Raw genomic sequence first — 23,254 nt, forward strand, 5'->3', positions numbered from 1 at the left:
CCACCCCCTCTTATTCCTACGGATTTATGGACAGCCCTGCAGGATTCATGGTGTCAATTACCTCCAGCACTATTTCAGACATTAGTCGAATCCATGCCACGTCGTGTTGCGGCACTTCTGCGGGGGCCCTACACTATATTAGGCAGGTAACCAGTTTTTTTGGCTCTTCAGTGTATATTCACTCGGCACAAAATATTCTTCGTAATTATCTGACTGGAAGCTATGGACAAAAAATTCAATGTGAGCAGCATGTATTTTCATCGATCCAAGGTGAGTTGATTCGTTTGTTAAAATTATTCGTTAATTTCGTTGAAAATCCCGATTTAACGAATTGTGTAAAACTGGCATTTCCATTGCTTAATTCGAGGAAAATCGTTTTATCGGGGGCAACATCGATACCGATATATGCACAGAAACTTCATAAAAAAAATCGTTAAATCTGGGAAATCATTATACGACTGTCATTAAAATTGCTGGGCAGGGGCGTTCTAAGCGTATCACGGGACCCAGAGGCGTACACAGTGCAGGGGTACGGGGTGTCGGATGCCCCGGGAGCTGGGCCTAGGAAGGGGGGGGTTCCAAATTCACCCTTTAACTGTTTCTATATTACAAGGCATGCCTACTTGCCCCGTGTGACAAAGTATCTAGTTGAGCCCTGGCCATGCCCCTCTCCAAGCTGACCAAAAATTAGGAAAATAATTAATTTATCTACCCCCCCCCCCCCCCATGTAAACAATTTTTCCGAGATCTCCATCCGGCTAGAAATTGTTGCCCAATAACCATGATTACTGTCAAATTTAAACCAAATGTCACCCTTTCGTGCCGCTCTCCAGGACCCCAATCCTAAAGGGGCGGTGGGTTTGGTGAGACCAGGGCAGTAACTAGGCTGGGGCAACCAGGGATCCCGAGCTGAATGTTGGCTTCACCAGGGGCGCAAGACCTGCGCTAAAGTGCGCCGAAACGATTGTCTTGCTACATGGTGCGCCAAGGCACTGAATCACTGCGCATTTGCGCCAATTCCAGTTTGTTATATCAGTTTTGACAGTAGCTCTTAAGAACGTGGAAAAAAAATAGCCTTCGAGAATATTCGCACTTACGTATAATAATTGTAACTTCGTTGCACTTCCGGAGTCATCGTACAATTGAGATCGTAATTTCCTCGTAACTTTTTTTTCCCTTCCTTACCAGCAACCCACCATTCACTATCTGCACGTGCATTTTTGGTGTTTACGTTCTATTACTAGATTTGTGGTACGCATTGATAGAAAAATTTAGAGTAAAAGGAAGAGGAACTATAGGACGACTGCAGCTCATTTTGAGAAAATGGTGACGTTTATAGAGGCGCACAGGTAAATGGTGGAGGGCAAGTTTTCCCCGTCCTTCACGAGAGACATGAGGGAAGGACTGTGGGATGACCTTGCCCACATTCTGAACACAGGGTTCGTACAGTCCTTGAAAATCCTTGAAAGTGCTTGAAAAAAAAACATTTTCAAGTCTTTAAAAGTGCTTGAAAAGATTTTTCTGCCTTAAATTTCTTTTTTCCGATTCCCCTCAAACGTTCAACCCATACAAAAAAGAGCGAAGCAATAGAAATGAGTTGCGGGACGTATGGTCACGTAAACCGAGGTATTTTTCCTTAGTGCTTGTTACCTAAAATCTGGCAGCAAAACACGATACCGCCGCGGGAAATGCAGTTGGAAAAGCAAGGTTTCTAGAATATACAGCGGGGGCTCCGGTCAACACCTACTAGAGAATTTTCAAGGTGGGAGTATTATTGGATTTTCACACGGTAGTGATAAAGTGACAAACTCGGCCTTCATATTTATGGTGCAGAGTATAAGATCTAATTACAAAGATGTTGCACATATACTTCCGGTTTCAAAAATATCAGCTGAAATATTAAATGGGATAATATTGAAAGTAATAAAAGGGTTGGAAAGTGTTGGATTTCACGTTATGTGTATTAGCACTGATAATAATGCTATTAATGAAAAATCCATCTCACTTTTAACATCTCCTCCACAGCTAAGCATTTGCTATCCGCACCCATGTGATGCTGAACTTCCCCTTTTTTTTCATTGTTGATTGCGTTCATATATTGAAATGCATGCGTAACAACTGGTTGAACCAGAAAACTCCTGGCATTTGCATGCATTATGCAAAGTTCTCATTCAGTTGTTCAGATGGTGAATGCAACTGCAATGGAAGTTCCCTTAAGTATGCTTCATTTGCAGCTATTAGAAAATTGCATGACATGGAGTCAGATTCTAATGTTAAGCATACACATACCCTCACTACAAAATCTTTATTACCTTCAAACATAGAGAAGCAAAGCGTAAAATTAGCGCTTCAGGTTATAAACCGGCATGTTGCTGCTGGGTTGAAAGTGGCAAGTGAAGCTTATGACATACAAAGTGCAAATGATACTGCAGATTTCATTGATATAATTTGTTCTTGGTGGGAAATTATGAATGTGAAAACATTATTTCTAGGCTCGCATAAACTTAATGAATTTCAAAAGCCACTGACCAATAAAGCTGGAGATACACGTTTGAAATTCTTAAATGATTTCCTACATTGGTTGGGAGAGTAATTCTCAATGTGGTGGTTTTACCAAAGAAACACAACTTGCCTTGAAGCATTCTACCTATGCTATTACTGAAATGGTCAGTTATTGTAATGATGAACTCGGTATGAGTTTTATTTTACCAGCTAAATTCCAGACTGATGCTCTGGAAGACCGTTTTGGTCGTTATCGTCAGCTGACTGGTTCCCAATATCATGTGTCATTGACACAAGTATATGAAGTAGAAAAAAAATCTAAGGCTACAGTCCCTTCTACCACTGACTTTGAAGTCTAGTACATATGGTGTCTGTAATGTGGGTATTGATGAGGGGCATAGTTGTGATCAAATAGAAAATGATGAACCAAATGTAAGTGAAATACTTTCAAATGAAATTTCCATTTCATTTAATGACATGGAAGAATTGAAAATTTTCATTCCATCTATTACATATATAGCAGGCTATTGTATCCATGCTGTGCTAAAAAAACTTCAATGTCTTGTTTGCAAAGAAGTGCTCTTGACCGAAAAGTTATTGGCCGAGCAAGATAAAGCTTTTGCTCTAATAAAAAATTTAGACAGAGGTGGTTTAAAATATCCTAATGATGTTATTATAGCTATTGTTTACTATAATTATGTTGTTGTTTCGAAATTGTTAACAGTTTGTGAAACAGAATTTCTCAAAGTGAAAAATAAACGCAAAATTTGTTGCGATGTAACAATGCATATTTTAAGATCGTATGAAGTTGAGATACCAATGGATACATGTGGCAGTGGTCATTCTGCAGATTTAATAGCAATTTCTGTAATAAAACGAGCTACAAATGTATTTTTGAAAAATTACTGCAAAAAAGTAAATGATTCCATATCTTTAATGGTAAAAGAAGAAAATTACAAACTTTTACAAAAATATAAAGGAATTTGATGGTTTGTGCGATACAACTGTTTATGAAATATAATATCATTTTTTAATAAAGTATATATAATTTTGTGTAAATAAAGTTTAATGAAAGTTATCTTGTTCTACTTTACTGTTATTAAGAACCATTTTATTAGTTTTTGAATATTAAAATTCTTGCTCGTGTGTAATGAAAAACTTTTGAAGGAAATTTTAAAATTATTGCTTAAATTGTTTGAGAAGACAATGTTTAAGCAGGTAATGTTTTCCCAATTCGTAAAATTATATTTGAAAATATTAATTTAAAAAAAACTTACACTTTCTGTTGATTTTTGTTTCTCTGTAGGTGTGGGATATGATAAGTCTCGCCACAGAGAGCAACAGTCCTACAACGATAAATCATTCAATCATAACACTTCACTCATGGTTAGAAAAACTGGTGGCAGATGGCAGCACTATACATAACAAGCATTACAGAGAAACAAAAAAAACTTCACGTCAGGTTTCACTACACGTACACGCACATTCCGGCATGTACCGATTCGTTGGTGGCTCCGCGGGGGGGGGGGGTTGTGGGTGGAGTGCATGTGTGGTGTAGCAGTAGTAGCAGTAGGGCCTCCAAAAAATGACTCGGGGATCCATGATGTTCTTAAGTCAGCCACCTCGTTGGGCAATTTGCCTGTTGTGGCGTTGTATTTGTATTTGAAACTTGATTGAGAAAAATTTCATTTCAGCTATAAATTTATTTTCTTAAAACTGCCTGAACTGAAAAATGAGGGGGGGGGGGTGATTAAAATAAAAAAATATATATATATATGCAATCTAAATTCATCTTATGAGACGTTAGGGCAGAAATATTTCATAGCACCAATTTTACTCGCGGAATAATAAATGAGTACGGTACATATATCAAGTCGATTCCACAGTGCGTAGCGCAAGCAGTCGCCTAAGTTTAGTGACGTCACGAGCTCGTGTAGCGGCCTTGAAAATTCTATAGTAGGTGTTGCCCAGGCTCGGTAGATAAGGAACTTGTTTCTGATGATCGATGCCCGGATTCGAACCCGTGGACCTTGACGGTAACCTCCATAGTGGAAGCCACCATGAACATCTTGCCACTCGGACACGATTGGTAACCCTGCCTTTAGGAGGACATGTATTCTTTTTATGGTGTTCATTTCAAGCGTTCTTACGTTTTGGAAAATTCGCCCTTTTGTCCTCCTTTTCAGGTTTCTTTAATTATTGTTCTTTTCTTGGGTTGGGGGGGGGGGGGTGGAAATTTTTTCTCCACTTCTATAAATATGCATTTCTTCATTGATATTGAGTGTTTTTGTGTTTTTTTTTCTCCGCACGCATTCACCAAAAAATAGCCGTCGAAATTTTTTTTTCTGTTTCGTTGTTTTAGCGGTTTTGTTTCAGAGTTGGGAAAATTATTGTTGGGACCGGTTTTATTTATCAGAATAGCGGCGCCATCTATTGAGAAAATTTGGATAATGTGACGTCACTTAAAAAGGTGCGTGCGCAGATGTCCTCCTTTCTCAGTTGAACCAACACCTTCTAGAGCAGTGATTCCCAACGTGGGCGATGAAAAGTTCCAGGGGGGGGGGGGCGGTAGAAGCAACGGGCATAACTGGTTAGATTGCGTTGGGTGGCGGTGGGAGAAAAAAATTTCTGAAGAAGGGGGCGATGGGACAAAAAAGGATGGAAAACTATGTTCTAGAGCAAGCTATCTGCTTTAGAAGGTGTTGGTTGAACACACACAAAATCCACCCTTATTTTCTCATGGCATCCACGGGAATTTAAAACAAATGAAAGAAAGAATTTCAGCACCGATGAGATAATTCCAAAATTAATGAAAGCGATAATTCCAAAATTAATGAAAGCGATAATTCCAAAATTAATGAAAGCGATAATTCCAAAATTAATGAAAGCGATAATTCCAGCATTAATAAAAGATAATTACCAAACGAAATACTTCGCTCATCATTCAATTTTGATTCCCTTGAAACTCGCCGTCTCAGGGCCCTTACTCGGTTTTTTGTAAAAATTCTTCATTCTGATATTGATGCATCTGATATTCTAAACCTTATTACTTTTTATTGCCCACGAATCAATCTTAGATGCCGTAATATTTTTTTATGTTCCTCCATATCGTTCTGATGTTTTGTCCATTGTACCGATTAATAACATGCAGTAATACTGATGATGTATATTTTTAAACTTTGAATTTTGTATATACATGTTTTTCTTGTATTCATATGTGCAAACTGTAACTGGGCTTTTGCCTGTAGTTTGTATTTAAATAAATAAATAATTTCAGATTGATGAAAGTGATAATTCCAAAATTAATGAAACAAAAGTTATAGAATTAATTAAAGAGATAATTCCAGAGTTAAAGAAAGAAAAAATTCTAGAATTAATCGAAGAGATAATTCCAAAATCAATGAAAGAGGTAATTTCAGCATTAATGAAGTGATAATTCCAAAATAATTGAAAGCGTTAACTTCAGAATTAATGGAAGATTATTCGAGAATAAATGAAAGATTATTCCAGCATTAATGAAAAATAATTTCAGATTCATGAAAGTGATAATTCCAAAATCAATGAAAGCGGTAATTCCAAAATTAATGAAAGAAATATTTTCAGCATTAGTGAAAAAGTGATAATTCCAAAATCAATAAAAGAAATAATTCCAGCATTAATAAAAGAAATAATTTTAGCATTAATCAAAGAAATGATTTCAGCATTAAATGAAAGAAAATCCAGAATTGATGAAAGATATTATTCCGGTAATGAAAGAAATAATAATTAAAAAGGAAATAATTCCAGAATTAATGAAGGAAAATCACAAAATTAATGAAGGAAACTCCAGAATTAATGAAGGAAACTCCAGAATTAATGAAGGAAAATTCAAGAATTAATGAAGGAAAATTCAAGAATTGATGAAAGAAATTATTCCAGTATTAATGAAATAAATAATTTAATCTTTTTTCATCTTTAGATGAGCTCACTATCCTTTTTTTAATCTTTAAAACCCAATATTTAGAGACCGAACTGTACATTTCAATAGAGAAATTGCCGGGCAGGAACGGTGTTTTCACCGAGTCACGTGATTTCCCTGCATTTGATGTCTATGCCGTCGTGGTGGCTGGAGAGAGAGAGAGATGCTCCCTCCAGTAATATCAGCTCGATGGATGATTCATGCCATCCCGGCACCACCCCCCCCCCCACTTCTTTAGGAGGTGTTGGTTGAGATTGTCAGAACGCGCATGCGTGATATGAGAGGAGGCAATTTCTTAAAGTTTGTCCCTGGCTGTTACGTTTGGCAACTTATCGCAAAACAGCATTAACGATTTCGCTTTTATTTTGTCATGACTTCTCGCACGATAATATTACAATGATATATAATTAAATAATAATATAACGATCATATAATAATGATGTATAACAATATTGACATGCCGTAACGCGAGTTCTGTTTCGTTTAATAATGAATCTATTTATGATAATGAATCTATTAAATTATAGCAGGGGGTGGGGCGAGCCGTTATTATTGTCGTCAACTTAATGCAGCTGAACTGCATTTTGATTGAATCAGAAAAACAAAGTGAAAGCATTTTTTAGTGAATCAATGAATGATAATTTATTGTATGGGGTGGCCCTCGTCTTGCCATGATCGCTGTTAGGGAACAACCCCCTAGCCCCATGCATCTGGTGATTTGTGGTGAAATATAATATAATGAATCACATTTAACCTGTGCAACGGTTAAAAAAAATTAAATTTTATTCAAATTGAAGATCATCAAGAAATGAAGATGGTAGGGAGGAAAATAATCTCGATTGGGTTGGAGAGGCAACTCCTCCTTCTTCTTCAGGAAGGTGTTGATCGAACCCACACCCTTCGTAATGAGCGTCCGATGCTCTAATCACTGTAACTAACTGCAGATGTCGATTTCAGGTAGAATTCGAAGTATATCTATTATTAAATGTCGCCAGAGGAAATGTGTTGGCGCTAATCAACAGTCGCCAGAAAAACGCACGCGCATGCCCGTTCTGGCAATTTTGAACACTGCAGCGAGCTGCTTCCATCCCTGAGACGTAGCGATTTTTTGGGATACCCTGTAACATGGTCACAGATGTAAAAACATGAATCGCACGTGTGCATGTATAACTTGGACCACACATATCAAAAAAAGTACTGTATTACCGTATATAAACATGATTGATATAAAGCTCACCATGCTGTAGAGCGGGATCCACAGTTTCGGGAAGAACACGTTCATGATCCCGTCGAACTTTTTCCTGAGCAGGAATTTCTTCGATGTAACGAGATCTCGCATCTGTTCAAAATACATTTTGGAAAAATGTGTATTTATGAATTGAAATTAATTTATCTATGTATATAAAATTGATTTTCTGTGTGTGTGTGTGTTCCTCTCCGAGACCGTCCATCCCTTTGGGAAAGAGCGCAAACCATCCCAAGATGGTCTCTCTGGGGGGTCAGTGGCCATGTCTGTCTGTCTGTGTGTGTGTTCTCTATACCAATTTTAGATCGATCGTCGTCAAATTTTGCATATATATGAAACGGGGCCCGACTTGAACGATAGCCTACTTTTACAGTTTGTCAGATCTGGGCAAATGCCCGAAATGGGTGAAAAACTTTTGGGCAGCAATTGTTTTCGGGCCTCAACAATCACTTTCCGAACGTTTACTTTGGTTACCGTGGTTCCCTAGCAATGCGTTTCAGACGTGTATATGCCTTTACAATGGTTTGTCATTTCTTTAACGCTGTCAGTATATGTATAATATTTATGCCTTTATAATGGTTTGCCTCATTTTCAATACTCCCAGTAATGAGGTTTTTTGAATGACGTCATAAGCATCATCAGCATCACTTTGAGGGTCAGGAAAAGGATGATCCTATAAAATTGCCGATTTTAAACTGTAGAAATGCGGAACTTTAGTAGGATTTTATATATATCCGTAAGATCTGTCCAAGAAATTTGTTAGTGGACATCGAAGAACCGGGACTTGAACCCAGATTTGCAGAATCAGATGCTAGCTCTCTGTAACCACTGGACTGCCAGGGGCGACTATTTTTGACGCATTTCACCTGTCTGCACCTTTACATCCTTTAGTTTTGACATTTTTAAATAAAAATGAATTTCTTATTTGGAAGTTTTTTTTTTTTTTTTGGAGAATCTCTCGCGATCCCCAATAGTTCATTGACGACCCACGGTTTGCTCACCACTGCAATAGAGGACTTATCAATAGGGAGGAATATTAGTTCAGGTGCCCTCAATCAGCACCTCCTAAAGATAGAAAGCTTCTGCACGCTGCTTGTGACGTCAGTAAGTAGTCCGTTTTCCCTGAGAATATTCAGAGGGGAAAAAAATTTCCTGCTCGTGCCAGTATCATCGTTGTGCGGAAAAAAATGATCGGGCTCAGAATTGGCGATTTCTATGCCCCGCATCCAATCACTATGCAGTATTTGTGAGCCAATCAGGAAGATTCTACGCCAAAATAAGAAGAAACGAAATAGGATGCTGTGTTTCAAAATGAGGCAAACTTGCTCGGTAGTCTGAATGACGTTTGTGGCAACCAGTGCGGAGGCACGGGTTGGTACATCTCTAGGAGGTGCTGTCTCAATCCAGGGAAAGGTTTTTCTCGTTTGGGGCACACTCAGTAAAGATGCCATTAGGAATTTTTTTTATACAGGGTAGTTGATGAGGTAAGCATCATTCAACACCCCCGTGTAAGCAAACCCGAAACCCCCTTCCCACTCTATTGACGCTAACATAATACTTGAATGACCCCTATTGATTACACGAGAACCGGTTGCCATTTTGCGTTCTTAGATACTAACTGTAACCCGCGGCTTCCCTCGCGTGAATTTGGTAATCAGAAAATTGTTCTACAATGATTCCCCCCCCCCTCTCACATATAACATTTGGAGCCCTTGGCAGTTAAATTTTCAGAAATTGTGCGTGCGTGTGTGTGTGATTTTCTGAATTATAAAATACAATACTCACTAAATTTCATATTTATAGCTTTCGCTGTTTGGAGTCAGCGATGATGGCGCCATACAACCTTTGAACCCCCCCTTCCCATATGACCCCCTAAGCTGTTGAATTTGGAAATATACCTTTGTATATATATAGGGGGGGGGGGATTTCAGCGAAGCGTGATTTCGCTATGTGACCTTTGAACCCTCTTATGACTCCCCCCCCCCCCCTTAGGGGTCGAATTTCGAAAAACCTTTCTTACTGAGTCCTTACATAATAAAATAAAAGTGTGTGTGTGTTCTGACTAAATTTAATACTTGCAGTTTCAACGATTTCGGCTCGGCGATGATGAATTCGTAATTCAGTCGGGACATGTGATTATATAGACATGTGCGAATAAGTCACAATAGCTTGCTCCCCGCACGCGCTCTAAGACATTCATTGCTCCGTGTCCCGATCCATATAGCCACTACTACCCCAACTTTATTTTCTTTACACGGCCAAATATCTGACGTCCTCCATCAATAAAACCCTTCTTGGTAGGGTGACCATACGTCCCGTGTTTCCCGGGACAGTCCTGGTACTTTCTGTTTTTATGGCCGTCCCGACTTTTTAGCAAAAGTGTCCCGGTTTTTCCCGTATTTTACACGAAGCCTACTTGAATATTTACTCTTTATTGAAGTCAAAGATTGACATTATTTTTCAACTCATAAATTATGTATTTTATGATAATTACAATTATAAAAGAGAATATTAATCTCCCACATTCGTCTTGGTAAACTTTTTTCTTCGTGGAATTCATTTTAATTCATTTCAATTTGCAGTAACGGTTCATTTCCCGCCATTTTGATTTTTCCGTAATTTCAACAATATTTGGCAACTTTGTTTGGTTTTTGGCGTCATTTTTGGGGATATCCCGTATTTGGAATCTCAATGTCCTGTATTTCTCTCGAGGAAATATGGTCAGCCTACTTCTTGGGCTCTCACACAATTAGTTATTTGATGGAACGGGGTTTTGAGGGGAAAAAAGAAAGAGTACCACTTTTTCGGGATGAATTTTTCTCTCCCTCACCAACTTTCATTCTTATGTCCCTTTCACTGTTACGTCTGGCTGTAGAAGTTTCATTTCAAAACAAAACAAAAACCATGAATGGTGCTGTGCAACGGTACCTGTATAGCATGATAAACGCCGGTTCTAGACGTAGACAAAGAAACCATGTTCAAACAACCAATGCAAATCACGTAAATGTCGCATTAAGTCCCGTTAGTGAGATCGCTTTCTTTATCCGATCACTTGACAATACATAAAAAGTGAGTGTTGCCGTTTGAAAATTTCGAAATTTTGTTGCTGTAACCCTACCGTGCGAGAGCAAGGTTTTTGTTTCCCATACTCGTTCTCGAGTGCATACTCTGAGAAACATCTAAGATCTCGAATTTCATTCGCATTAGTTGATTTTCTTTCTGCAGTCGCTATGAATTCGTGCATCGGCAAAGTTATTTCATAGCCACCCTGTACAGTATATACACATTTATACATACATACCTCAATGTAATTATACAAGGCTAGATCGCAGATCACATGAGCATCGTCGTTGCGTCTGTCGGTGAAGGCAGGAAGAACACGCTCTGTTGATCAAAAAATTCAAATTGATCATTAACAAATTAAGACAGATCGGAGAAATAAATATTTCATTCTAATTGGGCTTTGGGGTAATGAATATTTTCAGTGTATGGGATAATATCAATTGCACATGGAACTATAATTCTTTAAATATCCAAACTAAAACTAAAGTGCAGTTCACTCCATCCCTTTAAAATTCATTTTTGTCAACTACAACCTAATTAAGAGTCCACTAGTTGCCATTATTTAATAATTATAATTTAATAATTAACTAATGAATCAATTAATTTACTCCGAATAATAAGAGAACGTTTTTAAATGGATCAAACATTAGTTACTTATTAATTAATAATCACAATTCATAAATTATTAAGTGATCGTATATTATCACGATTTAACATCAATTCTTTTATGCCGTTCTTTACGACGTTTTATTTTCAAATCACTATAGTGTGCGGAAAAGTTGCCTCCTTTTCATCGCACTTGAAGTTTATGGAAATTGACGAAATTGTGAAAAATATTTGTTACATTTTTTAATATTAGTTAAAAGTTCTACGATCCCTATAGTTCGTTACGCTTATTTTATGGTTCAATAAAGTAAAATAAACTAAAACATCATTAATGTTTCAATGTTTATCCGTCGCGCAACGAGTTGGATAAACGAATTATCCCAATTTTTGCGGTTTCATTGTGCAGCTTTTCACCCGTTCCGTCCGAACAAAACGACCCAGAATTCATCACAAATTTCTGCACGTCCAGTTCCACTCACACCCTACCCAAACAACCATCCAAAGTAGGCGCGCGTGTGTAATTCACATTATATTTTAAAAGTAATTACCAAAATTGATTAGGATTCGTTGGTTTACAGTTTCTTCTACTGTTTCTTTTTCCAAGTGTACGCGTTTGGAGTCTGACTTTCGGGAGAAATCAGGCATGACAGATTTTGATGACAAAATGTAGATCTGATGTAGCTTCATGTCCACATAGTTTAGTTGAGGCATCGGTAACACGTAAGGCACATCTCTACCGCCTGAGTGTGACTGAAGCGGTCACATGTGAACTACACATGGGAAGACCACTACAGTGGATCGTGTATCTACTCCATCCCACCCAACTCCCTCTCCGTCATATTTTTCAGCGTATAGAAAATTGCAATGAATCAATGAACGCCAGGACTTATTCTGTTGCCGAGATCTCTTCCAGCCCAGCTTCGTTACGGAGTCTGGCTGTAACAAAATGTGCGTACCTGACAGTCTGAGCCGTATATGCAGTGTTGTGTGGGAATTTATAGCGCTGCCATCTATATTTTAAATTGTGAGTGAAGTGAAATGATTGAATATTTGTACCGTTGTAGGTCTGTTGCTCTCTATGGCGAGACTTTTTAACAGGGGGATAGGCTCGCATTCGCGCCTCGAAGTTGGGAACTACAGATATAGATGGTGCATCCGCTGGGGCAAAATCTTTTTCTGGGCCCATTGGTTGTGAAAGCGCTCTGTGGTGGAGTATGAATCTGTAGATTGTTGGATTCTAGAAGTAAGCAGAAAGATGGTGAGCAAAGACCAGGAATATTGTATTTATTAGATATATCCAAAGCAATAAAGTCGGGACATTGTTCACAATTTTCTCAATTCGAGATCCTCATCGTCTGGCACATTCTAGATGGCCAATAGAGTGGTAAGGGTGTAGGCCTATTTAAGTAAGCCAAATCATTCTGTGAACCTGAAGTTCTTTATATCTTAAAATCACACATGCCTCCGTGTTGTTCCGCATCAAAAAAGAACAAGTATTTCAGTGACACGCTAAACATGTTCTCCCAGCAGTTCAAATATTACAGTATTTATTTGACGACTCACTTAAAGTTGTTAATCCAGTAATTGAACGCAATGCGTTCTTTGCACACCCTGAAAATTTAATGTTGGCTACGATCGTAATGACAAAGAACACATTCGAGAGAGCTTGGATATAGAAGAACACTTTAACCCTTTATACCCCTGACGGTACTTCAAAGTACCAGGTTATAGATAATTTGTTTCGGACTAACTGTTTCAAAAGCATCGTTTTTGTTTTTTGTTTGTCTTTAATTATAACTAAAATGATCTACCAAATAATTTACACGATAACTATTTATTATTGTCGTCACATTTATACTTTTAATTTATTATAATTTTCTTCTTATTCTACTTTTCACAATGTCGGATATAAAAAGTAAATAGCAAGGTAATCCGCCTCTAAAGGAAAAAACCATTAGACACTTCAGCCCCGTTCACATGGGAAATAGAAAAAGTGGGTTTAAAGCCCACTTCAAGAATTTTCACCAATGACTACTCTCAAACTCTTCTTCTACGAAGAATTTCTCACATTATACTCCGCTATAATGTGAATATCTTTATATTGATCCAAACTAGAATGCAGTTAGTTCCACCTTTCTCAGTATATTTAAAAAAAATAGGAAAAAAATGGAATCGAACCTAGTCTAAACGAATGCGTCTCCATGAGCTCGGCCAGAATTTCACAATCTTCGAATCCCTGTTGGAATATCGCAAACAGAACAAGATCTTTTTTTTATCAACAAAGTAATACATTTTCAAAATCAATGCAATCTCTCCCATTTTCCAGTATTATTCTATCATAGCTGCCGGTTATTCTCGGACGCCAAATGTAGAAAGACGGACTCATTATTTTATAAATTTCTAGAGAGTATTGTACCGGGCGATTACTTAATTCCTTCCCTCTTGCCGCATTTTACTGGCGAACCGTTGATTCTATAGCAGTGATTCTCAACCTAGGGTGCGGGAAAGCATTTTTTGGCGGGTTTTCACAAGAAAAATTAGAATTTTACCGATATTTTGACACTTCATCTATGGGCTTAATACTTCCTCTCGCAAAAAATCTGTGGTGTTTGGTCAGAACATGATATCTCCAAAAAAATGGCTTTTCGATCTAAAAGTAAGTATTGCTAATTATAACTAATTAAAAGTGAGATAAATGCGCAAATACGTGCGTACGGCTAAACAACATGCTGATGTATGATATTTCCATTTGTATTTGTGTGTATGCTTTATTTTTGATTTTTAAATGACAACGAAAATGCTTATATCTCAAAAATGTGATTTTGCAGTTATGTTCTGACTAAACACCACAGGAATGTGTCACGCGAAATTTGAGTTGCAAATTCCGTTTTCGATTACGATTGTATTTGTTTTCCATTTCATTTGAGAAAAAATGTCATTAATACCCAGAATATGCGTGTTTATACATTTGTGCCTTTTCGTGTTATTAGCATGATGTGCTCTTAGATTTGATTACCGTTGAAAAAATGTAATCAAGTGTCAAACGAACATTTACAATATATCGTTATTCCAGCTGGAATCAATAAGCAGGAACCCGTAACTTGGATTTTCGTCACCCCCACAACTTTGAAATTCGATAATTTTGTAATGGTGTATCTTTGTTCTCACCTAAAAAACTGCCACCCCCTTAAATTCTACCGCCCGGGACAGTTGCCCCCCCCCTCTAGTTACGGCCCCGTCAATAAAGGAAGAACATTTTATAATAATGCACCAGTAATCAGAACAATAATAATCAGAGAACTATATTCCTTGAATCTTTTTTTTTCCCACAAATTTCGAAAAACTTTTTACAGTTTAGTTTTTGAATTAATTTTCAAAAAAAGGAAGTCAATATTTAATATTGGTCATTGTTGGAAAAGGACTTAAGGGGTCCTCACACCTTTTAACCCGTGATGAAAAACTCCCTAATAGAAATATCATGTAAAATACTATTTAACCATCGATTTATTTCACAATTTTTACAAATGTTCTTGATTGTATATGTAGTGTTATCCTATGCCAGTATAAAGTCTTGCATATATATTGGATACTTAATTTTTTGTAATATTTGTATTTACCTATTTATCTATATATTCATTTAGTATAAAAACCTGTGAAAGGCCAAAGGGCTCTGGCTCCACTAGATGCACAATATACAAATAATCAATGAAATTGGAAGGAAAAAGGATATCAGTAAAAACTATAAATTAATCAGACTCACGAAGATGTGTAGAGGGTAAAAGATGACAATAATATTCATTTCAAGAAGGAATTCACATTCTTTCATTTTCAAGAATGTCTCTTCGAGTTCTCCTAAAGTCATTCTTCCGCTTTTTCGAGGTTTAGTTCGTCGTGGACTGGAGTATGCTGTAAGGTTTTGGAGACCATACCGACAGAGGGACATAGACTTGGTTGAAGGGGTGCAGAGAAGAGCTACGCGTGTCCGTATTGGCACATGGAGCTTGAGTTATGAAGAGAGACTTCATTTTTTGCATTGGATGAACGCAGGTGTCGAGGAGATAGGATCGAAGTGTTCAAAATTTTTAATGAGATGGATAGAATGGACCATGACCTTTTAGTACACCGCCAATCGACTGTTTTTACAAGAGGACACCAGTATCGATTGGTGAGGGACAATGCAAGGTTATGGTGTCACAGGGAATTTTTCTCTAATAGGGTTGTCAATAAATGGAATAGCTTACCCCCGGAAGTAGTAAATTGTAACACAATTGACACGTTTAAAAAGAAATACGATAAACATGTTGGGGTAAATCAAGAAGCTCTATCCATACTTAGATTAAGACAACCATAAGTATTCTTTATGGGCGTTGTATAATATTTTATCACGTGTATATATTGCTTATAATGTTTCTAATTACATTTTTAATTGGGTTGCTTTATTTTTGAAATATATGACATCCATATTTGTTATGGGCATCTTTTTCTCAGCCACCTCGCTGGGCATTTTGCCTGTTGTGACGTTGTATTTGTATTTGTATGATAAACAATGTAAAATTTGAAAAAAACTAAAAAAAACCATTTTATGTCATTTCAAATTAAAATAATCCAATAGAACTGATAAGAAAAAGCAGCAATATATTAATAAAAACAATAAAAATATTACACTCAAGAAACGCAAACAAAGGGGGGAAAAAACAAATTATACTTAATTTAAAAAAATTCATTAAAAACAGCACATGTGCATGTTAAAATACCATGACATCAATGTTAATTGAATAATAATTGATTCACAAAATAAAGGAAACTGTTCAGTTCATGAAAGGAAGCGAAAGGTTGAGATTTCATCGACTCCAATCTTATTTAAAATCAAATTTTTTAAACTTCAAAAACTTTTCAAATTTAAAATTTAATTTTAAATAAGACTGAGTTAATGAACTTCATCTCATGAACTGAACAGTTTCCTTTATTTGGAATCGATTTTTATTCAATTACATTGATGTCATGGTATTTCCATCATGCGTGAAAACTGTTTTTAATGCATTATTATTATTATTTTTGAAAATTTACGAAAAATTAAGTGTCCAAAATGTATGTAAAGCTTTATACCAGCATAGGATAGCACATATAATCAAGAAAATGCGTAAAAATTGTGAAAAAAATCAATTGTTTAATAGCATTTAATGGCATTTCTATTAGAGAGTTTTCACCATGTTAAAAGGTGTGAGGTCTCACACCTCAGAGGCCTTCAACCTTTGCCTAGTGTCGAGCACTGCCTGTACCCGCCATTAAAAGAAGAGCACCCTTACGGCAAGTTTAACTTACGAATGCATGAAATCCGGATTATTTCAATCCTTGAATGCAATTTGTACAGGGTGTTTCATTGGAACGTTGACCAAGCTCTCGCGGGCACTAAATCGGGCACGCGCATCGAGCACTGTGGATACTTCAGGAAGCACCGTGGTGCTCACGAGCAACGGGTTGAAGATGCCTGGCATAGTGCTACTGTCTGTGGAAAAGACTTTTCACTTACAATCAGTGGAATTTGACAAATTAATTTTTTTCATAACGGGTTGCGTGACTTCTGGATCACCCTGTATTATGCAGAGGGCTCATTAGAGCCACCAAGCTGAGAGGGATGTGGACTAGCACCAGGGCAGACCACAGCAACAGGAAGGACTCACCCCTTGTAAAAAGTATTTTAATTGGAACGTTGATGATCAAGTGCTCGCGAGCACGAAATCGAATACGAGCAACGGGTTGCAGATGCCTGCCTTAAATGATGAGCACTAGAGATTTATAGGAATTAATTAATGGATAATTTGTGTAATTAATTACAGAAAACACAATTTTCTAACAGATAGAAAATGCATTGCCCAAGGGGGGTTGCGGGTGGACAAGAGTCATATTACACTGGGATGGAACCAAGTTTGAGAGCCACTGTTTACTTCCAATTAGATAAAGTATCTAAATAGCATGTAGGGAACTGAGATACGTCATTCATGTTGCAAGGGGGTTGTATATATAGTTATTGAAATAAAATCAAAATTAATTTTTTACGCGGAGGACAACCTGTTCTCAAAAACCCCAATTACAAAGTTGATGCGCTATCCTTCCTGAATCCAACAGGAAAAGTTCAACATTTCCAAGTGCAATATTCACTGAGATATTCAAATTCAAAAATCGGAGGAAAATTGGGAAAGAATAGCAAAAACTCACAAACAACGCTTTTTTTTCTCCCTTTATTAAAGCTGTTCTTTGCCAACTTTTCTCCGTTTTTTTGAATTCGGATATCTCAGTGAATATTGCACTTAGAAATGTGGAATGATTTTTTTTTTCCGGTACCGGAAGAGACAGGGCCGTAACTTTTTAATTGGGTTTTTGAGGGTGGGGTGTCCGCATAATTTTATTTTTGTTTTTATTTTAATAGCTGTCCAACCCCTTGCAACATTATTGACTTATCTCAGTTCTACATTATTTAGATACTTCTTCTAATTAGGCACAGATCTATGGGAGGGGGGGGGGGGTGATCGGGGTGATCACTCTCCCCCCCCCCCCAAGCGAAATTTTTGGAACTTCGATATGATAATAAAACGACAAATTAAACAACAAATCCAAGAAAACTTCGACTAAAAAACGGGTAAAACCATGGCATTGTTCAAAATAAGTCAGAATGGGGGAAAACAGAAAAACTGGACTGTCAAAGAAAATGCTGGATATATGGTCACCTCACGCAGCTGAGACTAGATCGCCCCTCCCAATAGCAAAAGCGGGCTCTCTATCCGCCCCTGCTTCTTTTTGGAAGTACGCTTCTAGCACAACGGTTCGCATGTAAAATGCGGCAAAGGGGGAGGGGGATCAAGTACTAATCGCCTCTTACAGTTATTATTTCTGTATAATGTAATTAAAAACTCACCGCATTCATTCCCTGCCCGAAAAAGGGCACCATGGCGTGTGCGGCGTCACCTAGCAGCAGGATTTTGTCATTGACGTGATAAGGATTACACTATGTGGAAAAAGAAAATATAATATTTCATTATTCAAATATGTGTGAGAGAGAATTTTTCGCGCAGAAAAATGCGAGGTTTTAATGAAAAAAAAAACGGGGTTTTTTTTTAATTTTTTCCCCTAATTTTTAACTGTCCGTATAACGGAGAAACGGTCGTAACTAGGATTTTCTGTGGGGAAGGGAGAGGGGAAAACAAACATGATTTCTCCTTCTCCACCACTGCAAAATTCGTTTATTTTATAAAGGTATTGTTTTGTTCTTTCCTAAAACCTGCCGCCCCCAGTTGCTTTGAGTAACTCCAGCATCCAAGTTAATTTATCGCATGGGTCCGCGCATCCCCATCCCGAATTGATTCAGGAATCAAACCTTCCTGCATAAAGCTCAAGACGAGCACCCACAGGTTTAAAACACTTCCACCGTCCCCGGACGGGCCCTTAAGTTTGCCCACCCGGAGCAGTTGCCCCCCCCCCCCCTAGTTCCGGCCCTGCGGAGAAATATGCTGTATCTCAAGGTTTAAAACTATTTGTGCTTTTCAGAGGGTAGAAAATGAAAAAACTGAGCTCGTAATAAACGTTATTACTCTAGATGCGAAATATTGTACTTACTTTGACAGTCACCAGGTGGGAAGGCTTGGTCCTTGAGAAGTCACTCGTTAGTTTTTCCCTGCAATTATAAAATAAATGTCTTCAAAAGTAGAAAAAAGCTGACGAAAATTCAACTAAGATGCACATCACTGCTTAATCGTGCATGCAGTCCTCTGGGAAATTTCTAATGAATTGGTATATGTCGGCAGAGGCATATTCACTGTTTTTCCGCCTGTGTGTGTACGTGGGGACTACACCCCCCCCCCCTAGACTGGGATCTTTGGCGGGCCCCCCCCCCCCAAGCCAGACTTTTCACGGGCCCCTTCTATAATGAATTTATAGCAGTGGTTCCCTACCCTTTTCAGTCCACGTACCCCCAACCCCAAATCCTCCAGACTCCCCGCCCTCCTAATCTGAGTTTATCACCCATTTCAGTTTTCGAAAAACTTCCAACAAGGTACACGTTGAATTAAATTAAATGGTCTATTTTTTCATGATTTAGCTTTTTTATTTTTCAAGTAAACGAACAAATTAACACAAAGGTTGCGAAAGAAATTAATGTGATGTTTGGGATTGTATTGAATTACAAAGTTTTGAAAAATTAAACTCGAAAGAGGATGAATACAAACTCAAGTCCGGGCGTTCAATTTGCTTCTATATTTATTTTTTATGTAAATATACGAAGAAACCGCCCGTTCAACAAGCTCCGTGCTAACAAACGGCAACAGAAACATTGTGGCTTTTCTAGAAAGTTCACTGTATTCGTCACCGCGCAGAGCTTGAAAACTGACTAGGTTCACCATTCCACCATTGAAGAGAATCTTCAGAGTGGTATCTGATGTGAGCTCTAGCAATTCCTCCTTTTGTTAAATCGGCAATGAAGCCGATTCAAAATACTCTTCCTTGAAAGGTCCACCGATCACCCATTTCCGGCTCTGAAAAATATTTTTCAATCAAGGATTTTAATCCTCCCAAGTGGCCAACTGTTAAATTTAGCTCGGCTTGTGACAAGAAATCGTGAAGTGTTTCCAACACTTCCTAAAAAGAGGGCTGCCTCGTGCCGAAGTTCGAACAGCAACTTTAGGACTTGACTTAACCCCTGGACAAACACCTAACTTCGGTGTGCAAAAGCAAAGCGTTATGAAGGATGTCCGTGTCTTCACACAACAATTTAAACAACATGTAGTCGGTAGAATTCACCTTGACAAAAAGTCGACAACCTTGACCGTTTCATCACGAACGCTTCTCAAATTTGGAGGCAACGGTTTCGATGCAGGGCCGTGAATATAGCAGTGAGTTCATTTCATTTTGTGAGTGACTTCTGCCACGCATGCACGATGGCCTAAGTAGCAACCTTCCGTGGATCTTCCTTCATCTGTAGTGAGCCCAATGCATTTTTGACCATTGAATTCTTTTTTCAAGGAAATAATGATTAATTGCTTCAAAAAAGTCTTCAAAAACAGTAGCACGACCCCTTCAATGGGTGACAAATAAAAAGATTTACTTCGAATTCTAAGACTTTCAAGTACTTGGCAATTACAAATAGCACAGAATATTGCGCAAAACGTCGGTACTTTCGTCGACTTGGATAGACAAAAAATTCACAACCTTTGACGTGGCTTATGACTGTGCTCTCAACATCGTCTGACATGCCCTGTGATGTTCTTCATTCTTCGAGACACCGTTTATTATTTGACAGAGATATCAAACTCATTATAAGAGAGCACTTTCCTCTGCAAACATGTATCTGAAAGCATCTTTTCACCAATAGTGTGATTTTTTCCTCGTCTCGCAATACGATAGCTAATGTAGTTGTTGGAGGTTTCGGTAGCTTTGGTAGAATCACTTTTGGAAGATTCAGAACATGTCTTCACGTTTACAGGTGCACGGTGTTTCATTTTGGTGTTTCAGTCTCAACTTCCGCACAGATCTAGTTTTCAGCCACTGATCCATAGCGCAAATCACCCGAGTAGGTAGGTACTTGGTAGACAAGTTGACGTAGAAAATTGTGAGATTAACACGCACACGACTCAATACACATGCCCACAACAAAAGTTGAACACAACACGAATTAATTTGTTGTTTTTATGCAGAGTCCGGCATTCGTCAACAATCAAAGCTAAAACGCCGAAGAAAAGTGAGCCGAGAGGAAGGAGTTCACGAATCCCGATCATAGGTTGGGCGAGAGGAGGGAAGGCCGAACCTTCCAGCGGACACAACCACGACCACCTAGATAACCTAGATAGACCACCTAGGTTATATAGGAGGTCATGACACAGCCCCTCTGTTATAGAAAATTTTATTGATAGGGGAAAAAGTCAATATATTACAACTGACAATATTAGTAAAAACCTCTACCTACTTTTAAAAATTATTTTTAATGTTTTTAATTATTTTGCTCTTTTTTTAGATGGATGGCCGCCATTACCATTTTCTTTAGGCGTACCCTCGGTTGGGAAACACTGATTTATAGCATGAAAAAAAAATGATGATAATTTTCCTAGGCCCCCATTCCTTGTGGGTGCCATGACCACTCTTTGGGTCACTCGCATGCTCACATACTGTTTTTGTCACTCATATGCTCACAAACTCTCTACGTCACCTATTTTGGTCATTCACATGCTTGCCTACTGTTCTGCTCGCTCACGTGTTTGCACACTGTTCTAGTCACTCACATGCTTACATACACTTCAGGTCACGATTTTGATCGCTCACTGACCTGGTCCCTCACTCTCTAGGTTACTCCTTTGGTCATTAACATGTTTGCACGCACACTCTAGGTCACATTTTTTTTGATCGCTCACTGACCTGGTCCTTCGCTTTCTGGGTCTTTCTTTTGGTCATTAACATGCTTGTACCCGTTCTAGGTCACGCTTTTGATCGCTCACCGACCTCTTGTTCTCTCAAGGTTTCTCTTTTGGTCATTCATAGTGTTTGCACAAGCTCTAGGTCAGGTATTGACAAATTCCAGGCGCCGGGTCACCATGGCGACTAGAAAATTGACACTGGTGCCTAAAATTTTATATGTTTGATTACTAAATTGGAGTGTTAAGGCAACAAAAAGTTTTTTGGATATTATGTCAGTGTGTGCAACTACCAACACGGAAAAAGGTTGCCGTGTCCCGGACAAGCTGAAAAAGAAGCCATTATTTTTCTGGAAATAAAAAACATGCTTGGCTCCTAAGAAATTTAATTGGCACCTAAATTATTTTTTGATTTGTCAAGCCACTCTCTAGGCAGAGGTTGATTTATGATTTGGCCGCTTTTCTCCCATTACACTAATTTTCTCGGTCACTCATTTCTCAAATTTGCCTCCCCTCCGAACTTACCATCATGGACCTGCTGAGGAATCCCCTCCCCCCTGTAAATATGCCATTGTATGTCGGAACGTATTCTCAGTGTACGTGGGGGCCCTAAGTCATTTATGTCGTCAGAATTATGCTTGTCCCGTTTTATACTCTAGGGCTATCATCTTTCTTCTATATCTTCAAGTAAAAATTGAAAATGCCTGAATTTTCATGTTATGTGAGTATCATGTTGAAGGTCCGCCCGGCCCTGCTTTTCTGTGGAGAGACTTTTTCAAAATGAAGACTGGGTCTCATTTGCGCCTCGAAGTTGAGCCTCAGTAAAATACACTATAACCCAGCTAATCCTACAAATCGCTTAAAAAGTAACAGCTACTGTAAAAAGGGATGTGCGAAAGATGTCCCCCCCCCCCCTTGCGCAAGACCGTCGTAAACTTGCAATGAAACGTTATCATGAAGGCCTATGCACCAAGTGCCTCAGACCAGAGGCTCCTAGATCAGCGTTTCTCAACCGCTGGGTTTCATTTGTACTCATTTATTTCCGATTGGTCGTATGTATGACCTTCGACTCACAAGAAAAACATCAACTGGGCCGTGGGCTTCCAAAGGTTGAGAACCACTGTCCTAGATAGTAGTACAATTGTCCTAAATAACAGTAGTAGTACAGTATCTATGAGGCATTGCCCAGACCAGGTTCCTGCAGGGGGGCAGCAGAGGATTCAATAAGGAATAAAAATTCAAGTCGGCTTCGTTGAAAATACGTGAAAAACGGGACATTTCTACAACAAAAAAAGTCGGTATGGTCAGAATTACAGTATAGGAAAATACAGAAATGTTCCACCCGGGAGATTCGGGATGGTCACCCCTTACTGCTACATGGTCCAGGCCATGTATGACATTTCCCTCAGTATGATCTCAGCATATATATCTTCAGCTGCGAATGAAGAGGAGGCAGGCGGATTCAGGGCGATGTGTCGGAGAAGC

At 38.4% G+C, this 23,254-nt stretch overlaps 1 protein-coding gene across 1 annotated transcript in view; it reads right to left on the reverse strand.

The window, feature by feature from the left end:
- Positions 1–23,254, reverse strand: part of cn (Kynurenine 3-monooxygenase cn) — a 49,770-nt gene that overhangs the window by 3,543 nt on the left and 22,973 nt on the right. The window contains exons 8-12 of the mRNA XM_089237560.1: positions 18,987–19,044; positions 18,289–18,378; positions 13,554–13,611; positions 11,008–11,090; positions 7,698–7,799 (exon numbers count right to left, since the gene is read on the reverse strand). Coding sequence (XP_089093686.1) covers positions 7,698–7,799; positions 11,008–11,090; positions 13,554–13,611; positions 18,289–18,378; positions 18,987–19,044 — 391 coding nt within the window. The remainder of the gene's footprint in view (positions 1–7,697; positions 7,800–11,007; positions 11,091–13,553; positions 13,612–18,288; positions 18,379–18,986; positions 19,045–23,254) is intronic.

Source organism: Pholcus phalangioides, unplaced genomic scaffold (genome assembly GCF_987345545.1).
Source record: "Pholcus phalangioides strain wild (caught in Gottingen) unplaced genomic scaffold, Ppha-v1.0 ptg000010l_1, whole genome shotgun sequence".
In the NCBI taxonomy this organism is placed as follows: Eukaryota; Metazoa; Arthropoda; class Arachnida; order Araneae; family Pholcidae; genus Pholcus; species Pholcus phalangioides.